Source organism: Equus quagga, chromosome 5, assembly GCF_021613505.1.
Source record: "Equus quagga isolate Etosha38 chromosome 5, UCLA_HA_Equagga_1.0, whole genome shotgun sequence".
NCBI classification, from domain to species: Eukaryota; Metazoa; Chordata; class Mammalia; order Perissodactyla; family Equidae; genus Equus; species Equus quagga.
This window is the reverse complement of record NC_060271.1, coordinates 5,021,605-5,039,167: the sequence shown is the minus strand read 5'-3', so window position 1 is coordinate 5,039,167 and position 17,563 is coordinate 5,021,605. Positions and strand designations below refer to the sequence as shown.

The window sequence follows — 17,563 nt, the reverse complement described above, 5'->3', positions numbered from 1 at the left end:
ACAGGCTCCTTGTCTTCCTCACTGGAAACCTCAGAGCCAGGGCGGGGGTAACTTGGGGATCGTCAGTCTCCCTCTGCCCCTGCCTCGTGAGTGCCAGCTGAGGCTCAGGAGGGAACAGCCTTCCTCAGGATCAGGTAGCACCTGAGGGAAAGCTAGGATTTGAACTCAAGGCTGTCTCTTGTGGTCCCTCCACAAACATTTGATGAGGTCCTACTGTGTGCCAGGTCCTTCTGAGCATGAGCACTAGAGTAGGAGCTTCTCACAGGGATGGGCCCAGTTTTCTTTGTGTTCTCAGTGTTTGACCCAGGGCCCAGGACAGAAGAGGTGCTCGTGAATGAATGAACGAGTGAGTGAATGAATGAACAAGGCAAAGATCCTGCCTCCAGGCATGTTGTCTCCATGAGGAAAGTGGGGCTCCTTTTCACAGAACAGGAAATAGGAGGCTGGTGGGCGTGGGGATTGACCAGGTAAGAAGCAGAGAGAGGGTTAGAACTCAGTGTCTTGACTGCTGGCCGGGGGCCGAGCTTTTTGCTCCTCACTTCCCTGATCTGTAAAACGGGGTCAGCAGCCCTCACCCTCTGCCCCCCTTGTGAGGACCGGTGAGGCGGTGGATGCGAAAATCACTTGTAAAGCTGGGACGCCGTGTGTGGGGCCTCCCTGCCTGCACATCCAGAACTACCCAGAAACCCCGCACGTCTGCTCCCTTTCTTCTGCCCACATTCCCTCTGCATCTTGTCTCCCCCATTTCTCTAGCTTTCTCCAGCGCTCCTTTCTGGAATGTTCTGTGCAGAACCCCTGGCTGTGGCCGGGGTTTGAGAAGAGTGTGGGTGAACAGCGTCTGCCCGCCTCCTCCCTCTACAGTCTCCCACATCCAGAAAGCCAGCCACCCAACCCACATCCACACAGGCCCCCATGCACACCAGGCTGGAAATGCCGTGGCAGTGGTTACCATGGTGACGGGTCCTGCTGCTTGGACCGCAGTGGCCTGTGAGCTGCCTGCCAGAGCCTGCAAGCCTGGTAGCCTGGCAGCCCGCAGGTCTCCACCCTGGCCGAGAGCTCCTGGGGCCCTCATCTCTCCCCTCGGTGCTCATGCTGGGCTTGGCACCCAGGGGCTCTTAGGAGTGAGCTGTCTCTCTGGGAACCCACAAGCTGTTCTGGGTCAGATAGGCCTTGTTCAAATCCCAGTCCTACCACTCAGGGGTCAGTGACCTTGAACAGGTCACCTGTAGCATGTTTTGAATTTATTAAATGATCTCCGGGAGCCTCATGGGAGGAATTATCCAGGGGGGACAGACCCCAGCATGAGAGCTGTCGCTGCCCTGCGCGTCACTGCCCCATCCTGCAGCTGTGGTGGGGTCAGGACTGGTCATGGCACTCTTTGCTGCTGCGTGCAGGCCTGGGCCCAGGAGCCCCTGCAGGCAGTGTAGTGTGGCGGGTGGGACCTCAGACTTGGCAGCCAGACCTCTGGGGTCGCAGCTGGGCTTTGCCACTTACTTGGGCCTCGGTTTCCTCATCTGTTAAATGAGAATAATAATGAACCTACCTCAGGGGTTTGTTATGTGGATAGAAGTGAATTAGTCCATGTAATGTGCTTAGAAGACTGTTGATACTTAATAAGTGCTGGAGAAAAGCTAGCGGCGACTGTCATCACCACAATTGGCACTGCCATGAGAGCTGGATCCCATGTGCCTGCCCCTCCTGTCATTTGTCCCACGCATGCAGGTGCACCCAGCTCTGTTCACAGTCTTAGCAGGGGGAACAGGCCAGAGAGACGGCATGGCAGCTTGGCTCCTTGCCCCCACCCCAGCCCTCCCAAGGGGCTGCCAGCCCCCCACCCCTGCTGCCTGGGGGTGAGACAAGCTGGGCCCTGAGCAGAAACTCGGCCTGGTTTCAGTTTGCGTACATGAGTTTGAGAATTTTTTCTGCTGTTCTCCAGCTGGCAGCTGCTGTAGCCCTGCCCGGGGTCAGCCAGCTGGTCAGTGACTGCCCAGGGCCCTCCAGGGCAGGGGAGCCAAGTGCTCGAGAGAGATGGGCACCCCCTGGAGGCGCTGCTGCTAATGTCATCTGAAGAAGGAAGGGGCCCTCACGGGGTGAAATAGGAGCTGCTTCTTGAGACACTGTCCAATGAGTCCCCAGAGCCACTGCTAGAGGGCTCACCAGGCCTCCCTGCCCAGAGGGACAATCTTTCTAGGGTGAGGGTAAAGCAGAGGTGAAACTTTAAAAAGCTGGCCCACAAGCTGAAGGGAGGAGGGCTGAATCTCCGCACGGTTCCCCTCCCCTCCCGTCCTTGAGTCCGAGGTTGTGTTAACATGAAGTCGTTGGCCAAGAGGAAACTGGGCGTAAGTGGCTTCCAGGGAGCCCCTGGGCTGAGACCCTGCGCTGGAGGGTGGCGGCCGCTCTGGGAGTGGGGCGTGGTGGGAGGTGGCCCTGGGGCGCGGCCCTCAGGTCTCCGGGACGGGCACACGGGCAGCGAGCTGACCTCCTCGTCCCCGCCTGGCCCAGGGCCTCTCCTCCGTGTTCTCCAGCCGCTCGGCCCGGAAGTCGGCCTCCCGCGCCGAGAAGGACGGCGGCGCCATGGCGGCCGGCGAGGGCTACCGGAACCCCACGGAGGTGCAGATGAGCCAGCTGGTGCTGCCCTGCCACACCAACCAGCGCGGCGAGCTGAGCGTCGGCCAGCTGCTCAAGTGGATCGACACTGCCGCCTGCCTGTCCGGTGAGCCGCCCGGTGGCCGGCCTCCCTCCAGGGATGGTCACTGTCCCCCCAATGCCACACCTGGCCCTCGGCCCGGCCTTTGCACGTACTGCTCCCCCTGCCTGAGGTGCCCTCTCTGATTTCTCAGGGTTCAGCTCAGGCCGACCCTCCCTCCTGAAACCCGCACAGCTGTGTGCATTGGTCCTGTACCAGCGTGTCCCTGTCAACACAGCAGGGCCCTGGTGGTGGCTACCCCCAGGCTGGCCTGAGGGTGCTATGAGCGCAGCCCGCTGTCTGCCCTGGAGTGCTCCCTCCACGGAGTGGAGCTGACCAAGCTCATTGCTGTGTTCCGGTGGCCCAGTGTTCCCCAGCCCACAGGGAGCTCGCAGTCTGGTGGGGCACAGACAGGTGACTGACTGCCCCCCAGCACTGTTTGAGGGGGCTGGGAAAGGGAGGTGGAAGTGGGGCTGTGGGAGAATGGGCCAGAGGCCCTGACCCCGCCCTGGGGACAGAGAAGGGATTCCAGAGGGACTAAGGCACGTGAGCAAGTCTGAGGGTAAGAGTGACTCAGACAAGGAAACAAAGGAGGGCGAGGTTGACCGGCAGAGGTCCTGTACCTGACAAGGCCACGACATAGAGGACCATGGCGTGATCGTTCATTCATTCAACAGCTACTTACTGAGTAGCTGAGTGCCTACTGAGCACCAGGCACTGTCCAGCACTGGGGCACAGCCATGAAGGAGACAGGCAAAAAGCCTTGCCCTGGAGTAACTTGCAGTCTAGCAGAAGGGGAGACACCAGACAGACGAAACCCTGATGTGCAGTGGGGCCAGGGCGTGGTGACTGGTGGAGAGAGGGGAGGGGGTGGGGTGCGGGCAGAGGCCTGCGTGCCAGGGCGGCTGCTGACACACGGCTTTCTTCTCCCGATGCCAGCGGAGAGGCACGCTGGCTGCCCCTGCGTCACGGCCTCCATGGACGACATCTATTTTGAGCACACCATTAGGTAAGTGGCCCCCGTGCTGCTCGGTCCTTCTGGTCACCCTGCTGCGACCCCAGGGCCCCCTCTCCCACCTCCCACCTGGTCAGCCTGTGTGCTGCCTGAAACCTGACTCTGCTGACCGAGGGCCTTTACAGATGCGGTGACCCGTCTGCAGGTCTCAGACAGCTGTGGGCTAGGGCTGGGTTCCCTCGGCCAGGGTGGGGCCAAGGAAGTTGCGTCAGGTTTGGAGGTGGACGTTGCTGAGCAACATCATGGGGTGCTGTGTGATTTTGGGGAAGTCACTCTCTTTCTCTGGACCTCAGTTTTATTATCTGCAAAATGGAAGGGATTAGACTTCATCACTGAATACCTTTTAGAGTTTGGACCTTCTCTGTGGGTCATTGGTCACTGGCCTGTAGGGAGGTCCCCAGACAAGGTGCCTTTGCAAAGCCTGAGTCAGAAGCTTGGGCCATTCAACCTCTGCTCACATACCTCCAGGGATGAGGAGCTCACTACCTCCAAGTTTTTGTTCTGTTTTGTTTTGTTTAATATCTGTCCTGGTTAGAAAGCTCTTTGTTATGCTGTGCTGAGCTTTATCTCAGCATGGCTTTGCTGGGACCCAAGGAGCGTGCTGAGCCCTCAGCCCAGGACAGGCTTCAGGGGCTGCACACAGTGCTCTTGCCTCCAGGCCTGCTCCTAAACTTGCTGTCAGTGTCTAGGACATCAAGTGCCAAGGGCCTATTCAGGACTTCCTGGGTGCCCGGTGTCTCATGGTTAAGGAAAAGTCTGGCCGGTCCCAGTGTCCGTGGATTCAGTCATTCATCACTGCTCGCACCATTTCCAGACAAGGGCCCGCACGGGGTGTGGGATGCACAAGGTCACCTGGAGCACGGTGCCCAGGAGCTCCCAGGCTGCAGGGCGACAGATGTAGAAACAACATTTCAGTTCAGAGGGGTAAGTTCCAGGCTAAGAATGATCTCTGACATATGGGTGCTTTGTAATACTTTCTCTAAATATCTTTTATTTTAAAATAGTTTTTTGATTTACCAAAAATTTGTAGGTAGTACAGAGAGTTCCCATATACCCCACTGCCAGATCTCCTGTTATAAACAGCTTACATTCGTACGGTACTGTACGGTACTGTGTTGCAGTTAATGAACTGATACTGATACATTATTTGTAGGGCCTTTTTAATACGTAAACTTTTTTAATCCTCAGAACAACCTCTGAGGTCCTGGCCAAACACTGGGCCGCCTGCAGCGGAGCGCGCAAACTTAACCGCTCGGCCACGGGGCCAGCCCCTGTAGGGCCTTTTTAATACATAAACTTTTTTAATCCTCAGAACACCCTGTGAGGTCCTGGCCATTAGTATCTTCATTTTACAGTGGAGAAGACTGAGGCCCAGAGAAGTGAAGTAACTTGCCTAGGGCTGTACAGCTAGCGGAGGACCCAGGCTGTACCACCAGCCAGGCAGTGTGGCCCCAGAGCTCTTGCTCTTAACTGCTGGTCTCCATTGCCTGTGTGTCTAGGGGTGGATGTAGTGGCACAGAGGGTAGTCAAGGGGGCTTCCTGGAGGAGGTGTTTGAGCTGGCTCCAGTACTGTGGGCACTGTATGTAGTGACACTTCGAAGGGCAGTGGAGCTGTGTCTGAGCCAGCTCTGGGTCTCTGCTGCCAACACAGGTTCTGGCACTTGGAGGAGCTAGGGTTAGCCGGGGCTGGGGTGGGGTGTGTGTGTGATGGACGGATGGGCCGTGGGACCCCGCAGAGAGAAGGTGAGTCTGGGCAGAGGAGGGGGTGGGTGGAAGGGGACGCCCAGAGGGTCCTGGGAGGGAGGGCCAGCTGGGGAAGGTTTTTTGTTTGTTTTTCCTCTCATCATTTAAAAATATTTCAAAATGTATCCCTAACGGGTAAGAACTCTTTTTAAACTAACCTCAATGCTCTTATCACACCTCAACAAAATTAGCAATAATCTCTCACTAAATATCCTGTCAGCGTTCGTTGCCCCACTGACTCATGAATTCGTTTTTATTTCCTTTTTCTTTATAGTTATTTTTGTTGTTCAAGTCAGGATGCAAATAAGCTTGCAACTGCTTGCTGTCTCTTGTCTTTTTTTAAATCTGCAGATGCTACACCTCCCCCAGCATCCTCCCCCCACCCCCATCTCTCTTACTCTCTTTTTCCTTGAAATTTCTTTGTTGAGCAAACCTGGGCATTTTGCCCTCCAGAGTTCTCCCTCATTTGAGTTTTGCTGTTAGCATCACTGTGGTGTCATTTAACATGCTCCTCTGTCCCCTGAGAGTAAACTGGTCCTGGGGAAGGGGCTGAGCAGGGGCCAGGCTTGTTCATGGGAGCTGCCTCTCTGCGATGTGGAGAACACCTGGAGGGGTGCTGGGGCGCTTGGGGCTCAGGGGACCCCAGGAGGCTGGCAGTGACCCTGGGGAAGGAGCCAGTTTTGGCCTGAGCTGAGGGTTGGAGGGCAGTGAGGAAGGAAGAGCAGCTCAGGGGTCCAAGCGGGTGTCTGCTTGGCTTTGGGGGAAGTTAGAGCGGAAAGGGGTGGGGGGGGTCACAATTTTCTTTCATTTTTTTAGCACCACAGGAAATAGACTTTCATTTTTGTTTGGAGGATCATGGAAGTTTTTTTTCTAAGTTTTTATCATGATAACTTTCAAAATTATAGAAAAGTTGAATAGTGCAATGAGCGTCACCACTGGATTTAATAATTAGCGTTTTCCTAAATTTGCTTTATCTACATATGGATAAACAAATGCACATACTTTTCTCTCCATTGAAAGTAATTTGCAGACGTCACAATACCTCATCCCTCCACACACCAGCATGCATCTCCTAGAAATGACAGGCCCCTCCGTGGCTGTTAGAACTGCTAAAAACATGAACGGAAGCGAAGTCAACACAGGGCAGGCGAGGTGGCTCCCCGGGGATTCTGAGTGTTCACCTGGATGTGGGCATCGTTCCAGAGGGACAGGCTGCGACTGCAAAGAGTGGGGCCAGTGGAGTCAACAGAATCGGTCCAGAATCCTGGCTCTGTCACTTTTTAGCTGGGTGACCCTGGGCAAGTGGCTACCCTCTCTGATGCTCAGTCCCCCTATACTACCTGCCAAGCTTGTTTGGAGGCTCAGATGAGGTAGTGTGCAGTTCCTGGCACATAGTAGGCATTCTTTAAATGTCTTCATTTCCCTTCCCACCCTCTATTCATAGCCCCCTGCACTTAGTAGGCATTCAGTAAGTGTGGTATTCGTTAATTCGGTAGGCCACTCTTATGGAGAGCCGACCCTGTGCCACGTGCTAGGCCTTGAAGAGTCAGCGGTGAGCAAAACAGACATGACCCTTGCCCCAGTGGAGCTTAAGGATTGTGGGGAGACAGTGGTTAGTCTATTGGAAGAAGTGTCGGGAGGGTGAACCTTATGGGGCACGAGAGGGCAGGGAGGGCTTCCCTGAGGAGGGGGCTGTGGAGCTGAGAGCACAGGGAGGCTCGAGCACTCATGGGAAGGGGGAGCGGGGAACAGGGGAGGTGAATGAAGTCGCGCCCCTCCTCTCGGCCTCGGCTTTCCCGCCTGTGAAGTGGGGCCGAGGCTGTCTGCTCTGAGGCCTCGGTGACATTGCAGATGTGAGTGGCTCTCTAAGCCGTGATGTTCTCCGTCCACTTCCCCTCAGCAGACTCCCTGCCAGCGTCTGAGGCCCCTGTTCCCTCCCTCCTCCTCTCTGGAAGGCTCACGCCTGCTCTCTCTCCTCAGTGTTGGCCAGGTGGTGAATATCAAGGCCAAGGTGAACCGGGCCTTCAACTCCAGCATGGAGGTATGTGGGCAGCACTGTGGGGTGGGCGGGCGGGGTTTCCACCTCCTCTGGGCTCTCAGCCCCCAGGCCCCAGCCGGGTGTGCACACGCACGGAGCCCAGGCTGAGGCAGCAGGTTCTGAGACAGCTGGCGGGGTTGCAAGAGTCCCTTGGATCTAACTGTCCAGCACCCAGAACACAGAAGGGAGAGCTGAGGCCAGGAAGGGACTTGCCCCGGGTCACCAGGTCACCAGGTCACCAGGTGTCTGTCCTTTTAGTTTAGTGAGCACCTTACTTGCTTCAACCCCTTTCATCAACAGTCTGTTTTTAACCTTCTCGATAACGCTGTGAGGGAGGTATGATCATTTCACTTTACAAGTGAGGAAACCGAGGCCCAGAGAAGGGAAGTGACTTGCCCAAAGTTTCCCAGGGAGCCAGGGGGAGAGTCAGAACCCACCCCAGCTCTCTGTCTTCCTAGATTTGGTGGGTGCTACAGGAGTGCCCGAGGCCAGGCCTGGGCAGGAGCCGCTGTCTTGTTGTGCGGTGGGGCCTTGGGTTGGTGAGCCCTATTTCTTCCCTCCTCCATCTTACTCTTCCCCTGCAGGTGGGCATCCAGGTGGCTTCCGAGGACCTGTGCTCTGAGAAGCAGTGGAGCGTGTGCAAGGCCTTGGCCACCTTTGTGGCTCACCGGGAGCTCTCCAGGGTAGGTGGCCACACCTGGCCGCTCAATGCTGCTGGGCCACCTGGGTACCTGTCATGGCGGGCCTGGACCAGGGCGGTGATTCTGGGGGTTGGTGGAGGCATGGAGGTGGGGGCTGCGGGAATCCCACTGCCATGGAAGCCCAGGCGCCTTCCCGCTCTCCTTCTCGCTCTGCTTCCCCCTCTCCCTGTGCATCTCATGGGAGGATTCTTCAGATCTCACCATTCCCTTTCGTGTCCTGCAGCGACACCCCCTGCCCGCCATCCACTGTGCCTTTGCCCAAGAAGAATGGGGACAGTTGGAGGGTGAATAACATGTGTCAGTCGACATGGAGACAGGAAGATGGGGTCAAAGAGGGGAAAGCTTGTGACCAAGAGCCCTAGGCGTGAGGTGGTGGCTGGGGGACAGGCCCTCGTGCTATTTCGGGGAACTTGGCCTGAGCACCTTCCACCTCACCCCCTGCCCGCAGATGAAGCTGAAGCCGATCGCGCCCCGGACGGAGGAGGAGAAGACCGAGCACAGCGTGGCGGCCGAGCGCCGGCGCCTGCGGCTGGTCTATGCAGACACCATCAAGGACCTCCTGGCCAACTGTGTCATTCAGGACGGTGAGTGGCCATGGGTGGGGAGGACAGCTGGCATCCTGCTTGCCCCCCTCTGCCCTGGACCCGCCCTGGGCAGAGGAAAGAAGGGAGTTTCCTTGGGACTTGGGTCCACCCACTGGTGGCCTCAGGCCTGGCTGGCCCTCTTGCCTCAAGGTCTCCTTCAGGGAAAGGAGAGTGTTGGGGCCTCTTGCCCAGCTTCCAGGAGCCGTGAAGGTGGAGTTAGGACATATGGAAAATCCGTTGTTGTCCACCAAATGCATTTGAGTCTCTAGGATTCAAGGTGTTTAAAAAGGTAGTATTGAGCTTGGCCTTGAAGACTGATTTTTTAAAAAGAATATGGATAGGTTGGTAGGTAGGCAGATGATAGATAGATAGATAGATAGATAGATAGATATGGGGATGGAGATAGAGATAGAGATGACAGAATGAAAAGCAAGACTCTCTCCTACCCTGGAACCCAGGCTTCCTCCAGAGGTACGACTGTTCCTCGCTGGGCATCTTTCCAGAAGTACCCCTGCATATTCAAGCACATTGTGTATTATTTAGCTCCCTCTTTTTCCAAAAAGGGATCATACACACTGCTCTGTATGTTGTTTTTTTCCCCTTAAAAGTGTATCATGGAGCGTGTCCTGTGCCAGCACACGGGGATCTGCTGTGGGCTGCTGGGTTGTTGATGGGTGGGGAGAGGAGGCGTGGTCTCCCTGACGGAGGGTGCAGGCTGGGCGCAGGCCCAGAGTGGTCTCCCTGACGGAGGCCGCAGGCTGGGCACAGCCCCGTGGGGGGGCCTTGGGTTTGGACACTGATCTCCAGAATGCAGAGTCTTCCTTGAAACGTAAGGGAGGCAATTTTAGGACAACTCAAAGGTTGTTCAGCTGCCCAAAGCGGGGAGACAGCAGGTGGAAGGAGCTGACCCTGTGAGAGTGGTGAGCTGTGCTCTGAATTCCGTGCCCTATTTACATGCGGCCTGAGCCATGGCTGGGCGGGCCTGGCTCTTCCTACCATCGTTGAGGCACCCCGGAGCCATCCATCCCACCGCAGCCCTCCTAGGTCCCTCCTGTTCTGACAGCCCTTCTACTCAAGGGTCAGTCCAAATGCCTTCGCCTGGCATCCGGGCCCTGGGCTGACCACTCGGCCTCCTCTGGTCTGTGCGTTTCTTGCCCTCTGCCCACCCTCTGGCCTCTGCTGCTGAGGATAGCCTAATGCCATTGCCTCCGAGGGACAGGGCATGTCAGAGCACAGGGAGGGAAGAACGATCCTCCTGAGAGTGTTTACTGAGCCGGGGGCCACGCACTCTAGAATTGCGATTGCATTTCATCTTCACAGTCCTAACGGGTCAGTTTTGACCTCTGCCCTTCACAGAGGAGGAAATTGAGGTTCAGAGAGGTTGCTTGACTTGCCCAACGTCGTACAGGCTGTGTGGGGTGGAGCTGAGGTTCAGACCCAGCTGTGTGTTGTCTCCAGGCTGGTGCTCTGTGCACTGCTCTATAGGAGCCCCGTCTCCCTCATCCCGTCTCCTCCCGTCCCTCATCCAGGTCCAGCCCACGCCTCATGCACACGAGGGGCTGAGTAAATAAGACAATCTGGGTGGGGGCGGGGGTGGTGGTGGGGGTCCGGGCTGCTTGTGGGGAGGCTCTGCCCTTGGGAACCTTCTCACCTTGCCACCTCCCTCCCTCTGCCCCTCCCTGGCTAGATCTGGAGAGCAGAGACTGCAGCCACACGGTGCCGGCCGAGAAGACCCGGGTAGAGAGCGTGGAGCTGGTCCTGCCCCCGCACGCCAACCACCAGGGCAACACCTTTGGGGGCCAGATCATGGCCTGGATGGAGAACGTGGCCACCATCGCAGCCAGGTGAGGGGAGAGCGCACGGCCCCTGCCTGCCCTCCCTTCTCCCCTCTTCCTCGTGACCATCTCCGTCTGGGGGAGAAACCCAGCTTGGCTCCAAGGCTTCAGAAGCTTGGCTGTTGTGTTGTGGGTAACCCAGAGAACCAGAGAGGAGTGATCTTCTATGAGCTGGCCATTCCTTCCTTGACTTCAAGAGCCCTCCTAGTTGCCATTGCCTGCATAGGAAGTGCCAAGGCCCTGGGCCCGGCACTAAGGCCTCCGCTTGGCCCGGCCCTGCCTGCTCTCTTCCTGAATCTTCTGCTCCCTGCAGATCGAGCTGGTTGCGCTCCCCTTCCCGTCCTGCACGTCCCCAGCTCCTGCACCTATTCCTAGTGTGACCTCCGCCATGCGCCCCCGCTCTTCTTTCTCTGCTAAGATCCTGCCCACTCCTCCATGAAGTCACTCTGACTCTTCCCTTCTTCAAGAGGTGACACTAATCCCTATAACTTCTCCTGTAACTTCTGTGCCTGCCCAAGGCTGGTTCTACCCTAATTATTGGGGTATTTTTATGGTTATGATAACTGACATTCACTGACACTCTTATACCCTTGTGACTTTGTACTTGCCGTTCCCTCTGCCAGGAGTGCCCTTCCCACCCCCACGCCCTCCTTGGCCAGGCAATTTCTTCCTCACCCTTTAGAGCCCGCCTTACACGGCCCTTCCTCCCCTCCTCTGTGTTTAGATGGGGACACAGTGCGTAAGCAATGCCATTTTGGGCAGCCTGGGCTATGAGTGTGATAAGACCTCAGAGAAGGGTCAGAGCCCGGGTAGTCAGGGAAGTCTTCCTGGAGGAGGAACACTTTAGCTGGGCCTTGAATGACAAATAGCCTTGGGTAAGGGGTGGGCTTCCAGGTAGCAGGAACAGCAGGTGGTAGGGTGTAAAGGTTGGAAGGAAAATGGGGAAGGGGTTTACCCCAAGCCCTGCCCTAGGCTTTCTTCTGTCACCTCAGGCTCAGCTGTTTTCCACAGGCCTTAGTATTCTAAGCTGTGTGATGGGCTTTAGTTCTGTTCCTCTGGGCTGACCTGTCGCTGGGTTGGGTGGGAGTGAGTGGGCCAGAGGGCAGTGGATGTGGTTTCAGGCTGGGTCTCGGGATGGGGCAGGGGTTGGAGGCTGGCCCAAGTCTGTGACTGAAGCACTGGGGGCATTTCCTGTCCCCCCGACCCCTGGCCTCCTCCAGCCGGCTGTGCCGTGCCCACCCTACACTGAAGGCCATCGAGATGTTCCACTTCCGGGGCCCATCCCAGGTTGGGGACCGCCTGGTGCTCAAGGCCATCGTGAACAACACCTTCAAGCATAGGTGAGGGGCCGGGATGGGTGGGGCTGGGGCCCCCTGGGGCTGAGGGCTCTCTCTGACCCTAGAAGGGACCTGGCTGCAATCCTGCCAGGACCCCGTTGCCCTGCAGACGAGGTCTGAACCCTGCTGGCTGCTGGGTTGCTTCACTGGCACCAAGATTCCACGCGGGTGTCCCCTCTTCTGGGCCCCCTGCCTGGGTCTCCCGTTGTCTCGGATGGTACTGCGTGCTCAGCGTGTCTCATCTCTCTCCCTGGCTCTGCCTCTGGCCTCCAAACTATGAGTGCTCACATCACAGGGCCACCTCCTGCCGGTGCTGTCATTTATCAAACCCTTTCCCACCCTTTCCCTAAAACAAACAGTCCCCAGAGCCCAGACCCTTGGAATGAATCCTGATACCTCCATGAAAGCTGACTTTAAATATGTAGCTTTTTTGGTGATTTCAAATATTTGGTGATTTTCAATGATGGTGTAGTCATTAGAGTGAGGGATCTGGAGCCAGGCTGCCTGGGTTCAAGTTTGGCTCAATGCTTAACAAGCTGTGTGACTTTGGGCAAGTTACTTACCCTCTCTGAGTCTCAGTTCTTTCACCTGTAAAAGGGGACTCGCTACAACTCCCTCAGAGTTGTGAGGATTCAGTGAGGCGTTGCTGCGGAATGCCAGAGGAGACGTCTAGTGAAGCACCATTGCTGCCTGCTGTTATTGTTGTGATTATCATTATTCAAGGTCTGGCCAGCATAGTCTGCCGCCGTGCAGGGGAAGGCCCTGCACTGGGAGCGTGAGGCCCGGTTTCTAGTCCGGATTCTCCTCCTGCCCGTGTGCGGCCTGGGGCAGTCATTGCCCTGTGCTGGGTCTCAGTCTCGCCGTTGTTGATGTTCTTGCTGGGTGCTGTCAGCGCGGCTGTCGCGCTTGCTCGGAGGTGCGTGTGCACGGGGCGTCTTTCTAATGGGGCCTGCACTCCACCTCCTGGCGCCTCTCCCTCCACAGCCCTCTGCAGTTCACCCTTGCAGATTTCCTGTACGTGCTGGTGGCGAAGCCTCCCAGCTGCAGCCCACGGGGGTGTGGACCAGGGGGTTTATTCATTCTGTGCCCCAGTGGTGAGCACAGGGCCGGGCACGCATAGGTCTCTCTAAACATTGAGGACAGGGACAGTTCTGGGTTCCTTCCTGCCAGTGGGACTGTGATCTGGGCTGCTGGAAGAACCACAGGAGTGTGTGTGTGTGTGTGTGTGTGTGTGTGTGTTAGGGAGGGGGCGTGGCCTGGGAAGGTCTGTCCCGATGAGAGCCACCCCCGTCGTCCCCTCAGCATGGAGGTGGGCGTGTGCGTGGAGGCCTACCGCCAAGAGGCTGAGACCCACCGGCGACACATCAACAGCGCCTTCATGACCTTTGTCGTCCTGGACGCAGACGACCAGCCTCAGACGCTGCCCTGGATTCGGCCGCAGCCGGGGGTGAGTGGGGGCAGCACTCTGTCCCACTGCCAGCTCCCTCTCCTCCCCGCCCAGGGGTGGGGGGGCCTGCCCTGCCCCTCTGCTGGGGCCCAGCCAGCTCTGAGTGCCCTGCTGTGGACCCCGGAGATGCCCCTCGGGCCAGGCAGGCCCCTCGTTCTGCCTGTAAGAGCTCAGCCAGTGCGTGTGGGCCGGGCCCGTAGTTGGGTGTAGCAGGGGCTCTGAACCTGCAGAGTTGGAAGCAGGTGGGCTGGAACCCACCTCTGCCATGCGCTAGCACGTGCCCTCTGCCAGCTTCCATCCCATCTCTAAAGTGGTCGTGTCTGCGGTCCCTGCCTCTCGGGGCTGTGGGGTCTGTGGTGAGTGTCATGATGATGGCGACAGGAGAGCAAATAGCACAGGTATGAGAGGCAGGCCTGGGTTCAAAGGCTGTCTCAGGAGATGCTCCCTTGTGCCTTCTGGGGGCCAGGGAGTGACCTTGCAGAGGTCGCCCTCTCTCTGTGAAGGTCCCCGCCCTGCCTGCATAGGCTGTGCAAACCTCTCGCCCTGTAGCTGGGTGTCGGACGGTCAAGGGTGGGCGGTGGGTGGAGGAGCGGGGAGCCTGGCAGACAGGGGTACAATGCACAGTGCACAAGGTGCCTTCAGGCCTTCACCATTTAATGCTCACGAGGGCGGCAACATTAGAAGTAGCGGTTAAGAGGGCGGCTCCGAGGCACTACTTGGTTGTTGGTTCTGTTCCTGACTCTCCTCCTTACCCCTGAGACCGTGGGCAAGCCCCTTAACCTCTCTGTGCCTCAGTTTCCTCCTCTGAAATGGGGACAACATGAGTACCCGCCTCGGAGGGTTGTTGTAAGGCTTCGATGAAGTTGCACACGGACAGCATTTCAGTTGAGTGCCTGGGCAGAGCAGTGGCCAATGAATGTGGCTCTTACTAGCATCATAAGTGCCCTTTGGGGATCCCCTTTCGCAGAGGAGGAAGCCGAAGTCCAGGTGGTGTTCCCAGAGTCACTCGGACAGTCTGGGGGAAGCCAGGCTGGAGCTCAGTTCCTGGCACTTTCCCGTCCATCTTGCCTTCATCACGGCTGCCCCAGTGAGACCTGAACGCCCCTTTAGGGCTGCAGGGCCTCCTTGGGCCCTTGCGGGGCAGACAGGAAGCGGGGCAGGGGGCAAACTGGTTGTCCCTCCTACAACACAGTCTGTCTCTGCTTCTCACCCCAGGATGGCGAGCGGCGGTACCGAGAGGCCAGTGCCAGGAAGAAGATCCGCCTGGACAGGCAAGTAGGGCTGGGCAGTGGGAGTGGACACAGGCTCAGGGCTGTCGCCCTGCTCCCCGGGTCCCAGGGACTTGCGTTTCTTCAGTGCCGCCCCTGTGCTGGGCGTTGGGCTGGGCCCTTTGCATCCATGCAGCTGCATCACACAGAGGTCTTACTGGACCCCTGTCCTGGCCAGGACACTGAGGACAGAGGGATTAGGCGTCCACGGGCACGCAGATAGGAATGGTCGGCAGACTGAGAATTTGAACCTGGCCAGGTCTGGCCAGTTGCAAACCTTGTGCCTTCCATCGGCTCTGATGCCTGCTTGGTAGATGCAGAGAGAAAGGCCCTCAGAGGAGACACAAAGCCAGGTGTGAACGCCGCCGCTGCGAAAGCTCTCCGTGGGCTTGATCATGCTGCCAACACGCCGGGGGCACCAGCGCTGTTAGTGAGAGAAAGTGTGCATTTCCCGGGTGCCCTGTGACAGCCCTGTGAGGCGGTGTGACCACCGATCCTGTTTTACATATGAGGACACTGAGGCACAGGGTGAGGCTGCTGTAGCCAGAGTTGACAGCTCAGCAGGGGTGGGGCGCTGAGCCTTCACCGGCCCCTTTCCTCCGTGCCGTCCCCGCCTCTGACGGTATTTGTCTTTTCTCACCGCTGTTTTTGGTGAGCCCATCGGTCTCCCACCCACTGGGCTCAGCACAGGGCCTGGCACACAGCAGGCCTGAGTAAAGTCTGTCGAAAGAGATGGGCTTCCAAGGGACCATGGTTGTCATCTTCCCTCCTTCCCAGGAAGTACATCGTGTCCTGTAAGCAGGCCGAGATGCCCCTGTCTGTCCCCTGGGACCCGAGCAACCAGGTAAGGCCCTCTGCTTCAAGGGGACAGTCCTCAGGCCTCCCCTCCTGTCTGAGGGGGTCTGGAAGTCGGCCTGAAGGGGACAGGATGCAATGCTGTGCCTCAGGACGGGGCCAGTTGGCAGAGGGCCTTCCCGTGTCCCTGTGTGGCAAGAGGGAGCCGAGGCCCTGAGAGGAGAGATGACTTGTGCAGGGTCACACCGTGAGCCTGGTCAGGCCTGGGCCTCCTCCCCACAGCCCGGGACTCTTTCCATAGCGCCACTGCCCTGCACGGTCCGCGCTCCTCTCCCCGCCCCAGCGTGGCTCGGCCGGAGCCCGAGCAGAAAGCTGAGTCTGCGGTGCGCTCCATGCAGGTGTACCTGAGCTACAACAACGTCTCCTCCCTGAAGATGCTGGTGGCCAAGGACGACTGGGTGCTGTCCTCGGAGACCAACCAGGTAGCTGGCCCCACTCATCCAGCCTTCCTTTCTCCCCTGAGCAGCCAGAGGCGGCTGATTGCAAGCAGCAGAAACTCTCTCAAACCACTCCTGTCAAAGGGGCTTTCTTAAAAGGAATCTGATGAGATCATGAAACCAGCCCAGTGATAGCAGCATACCTGCCCCACCGGGCGCGGAGTGGAGGACCCCGTCCTCCTTCCCTGCTGGCCCGCCTTCGTGCCCAGGGTCTCCTCGCTGCTGCTCTCAGCCCAGCTGCTTCCTCCCGTCTGCCCTTCCTCCTCCACTGCAGGGATGAGGCCGGGAAAGACTTGAGCTCTGCCAGTCTGGCCTGTACCCTGGGACCAGTCGCTTCCCCACCTGTGACATTATGGAGTTGAATAGACTCCTGGCTCTGAGGATCCATTCCATTGTTGCCTCAGTCACTGCTTCTTAAGACACCTTCCTGTCCACTTGGGCTGAATTCTCTCAACAGCTCATTTTGCAGGGGATGCGACCGAGGCTCAGAGAGTTTGGGTCCTTTTTTCACAGTCACACAGCAAGTCAGTGGCAGCCCTGAGCTTCCAGCCCTGGCCGCTAGCACCTCAGTCAGCCCACCCCACCACCCCGCACAGTCTGGGGAGGGGGTGCAGGAGCACGGCTGCCCTGTGTCCATGTAGATCCGCCTGTACACTCTGGAGGAAGACAAGTTCCTCGCCTTCCACTTGGAGATGTTGGTGCACGTGGACGCAACCCAGGCCTTCCTGCTGCTGTCGGACCTGTGTCGGAGGCCTGAGTGGGACAAGCACTGCCGGTGAGGCGGGGCGCCTGCGAGGTACACTCGCTGCTCAGGCCCGGTGGGTAGGGCGGGCCCTCAGCTGTCTCCTCCTGTTGAGCCATCCTCCATCGTGCTCAGCCCTGCTGGCCTTTCCCTGGGTGTGGGGGGCGCTGTGTTATGCCTCAGGAGGGGTCAGAGGCAAGGGTGTTCTGAGCCCCCAGGAAGGGGACTGAAGCTCAGGTTGGAGTTGGAGGCCTGCGTTTAAGTCCTGTTTCTGGCCCAACTAACTGTGTGACCTTGAGCAAGTCACTTCCTTTCCAGGCCTCAGTTTCCCTTCTCTTAAAATGGGTACTTGAGGTGTGGGTCATGGATTTGCATCCAGGGATAGATCAGTGATGTCCAGACCGTGTTCTGCGGAGTTCTACGTTCCCGGAGTGGGCTTGGGGACCGCAGCGGTGTGGGAAGGCCGACGGGCGCTGGGCCTGCTCCCGGGTTCAGGGTAACAGAGAACGGCCAGTTTGCTGCTTTTACCGAGTTTGCTGGGTCTTCTTAGGGATGTGTACACGAATCTGTTATTTTTTAATGTACTGAGTTACTGAATATAAATATGTTATTCCTATAAATACATTTGTTCCCTCAATTTACTGTTTCTTCATGTGAATATTTTCTTCTTACGTTTAGTCGAGGAAGATAAGTACATTCTTAGGAAAATAGCCAAAATGTCAGTGTTTAACATGGAAATGTTAAAGTTGAAACTGGTGTTTTTTCAAATTCTTTCTTTGAAGTCATTTTCTGTTATGCCGACACCCTGCTTTGGGGGGGTTCTGTGATGGTTTCTCCGATGGCTTATTAGGATTCCTGAGTGTATGCATGAGGAG

General features: G+C 57.5%; 1 protein-coding gene across 4 annotated transcripts in view; it reads left to right on the top strand.

The window, feature by feature from the left end:
- The window catches only part of ACOT11 (acyl-CoA thioesterase 11), a 52,583-nt gene that overhangs the window by 31,821 nt on the left and 3,199 nt on the right, over positions 1–17,563 (top strand). For 3 of the 4 annotated variants that reach the window (XM_046662572.1, XM_046662569.1, XM_046662570.1), the window contains 12 exons: positions 2,503–2,713; positions 3,626–3,695; positions 7,425–7,485; positions 8,067–8,165; positions 8,632–8,767; positions 10,455–10,611; positions 11,823–11,942; positions 13,242–13,386; positions 14,602–14,657; positions 15,432–15,498; positions 15,848–15,931; positions 16,588–16,721. In XM_046662572.1, coding sequence (XP_046518528.1) covers positions 2,575–2,713; positions 3,626–3,695; positions 7,425–7,485; positions 8,067–8,165; positions 8,632–8,767; positions 10,455–10,611; positions 11,823–11,942; positions 13,242–13,386; positions 14,602–14,657; positions 15,432–15,498; positions 15,848–15,931; positions 16,588–16,721 — 1,268 coding nt within the window. In that variant the 5' untranslated portion in view covers positions 2,503–2,574. Of the gene's footprint in view, positions 1–1,902; positions 2,340–2,502; positions 2,714–3,625; positions 3,696–7,424; positions 7,486–8,066; positions 8,166–8,631; positions 8,768–10,454; positions 10,612–11,822; positions 11,943–13,241; positions 13,387–14,601; positions 14,658–15,431; positions 15,499–15,847; positions 15,932–16,587; positions 16,722–17,563 lie in introns of those variants that run through there. The other variant, XM_046662571.1, reaches the window with a different exon arrangement.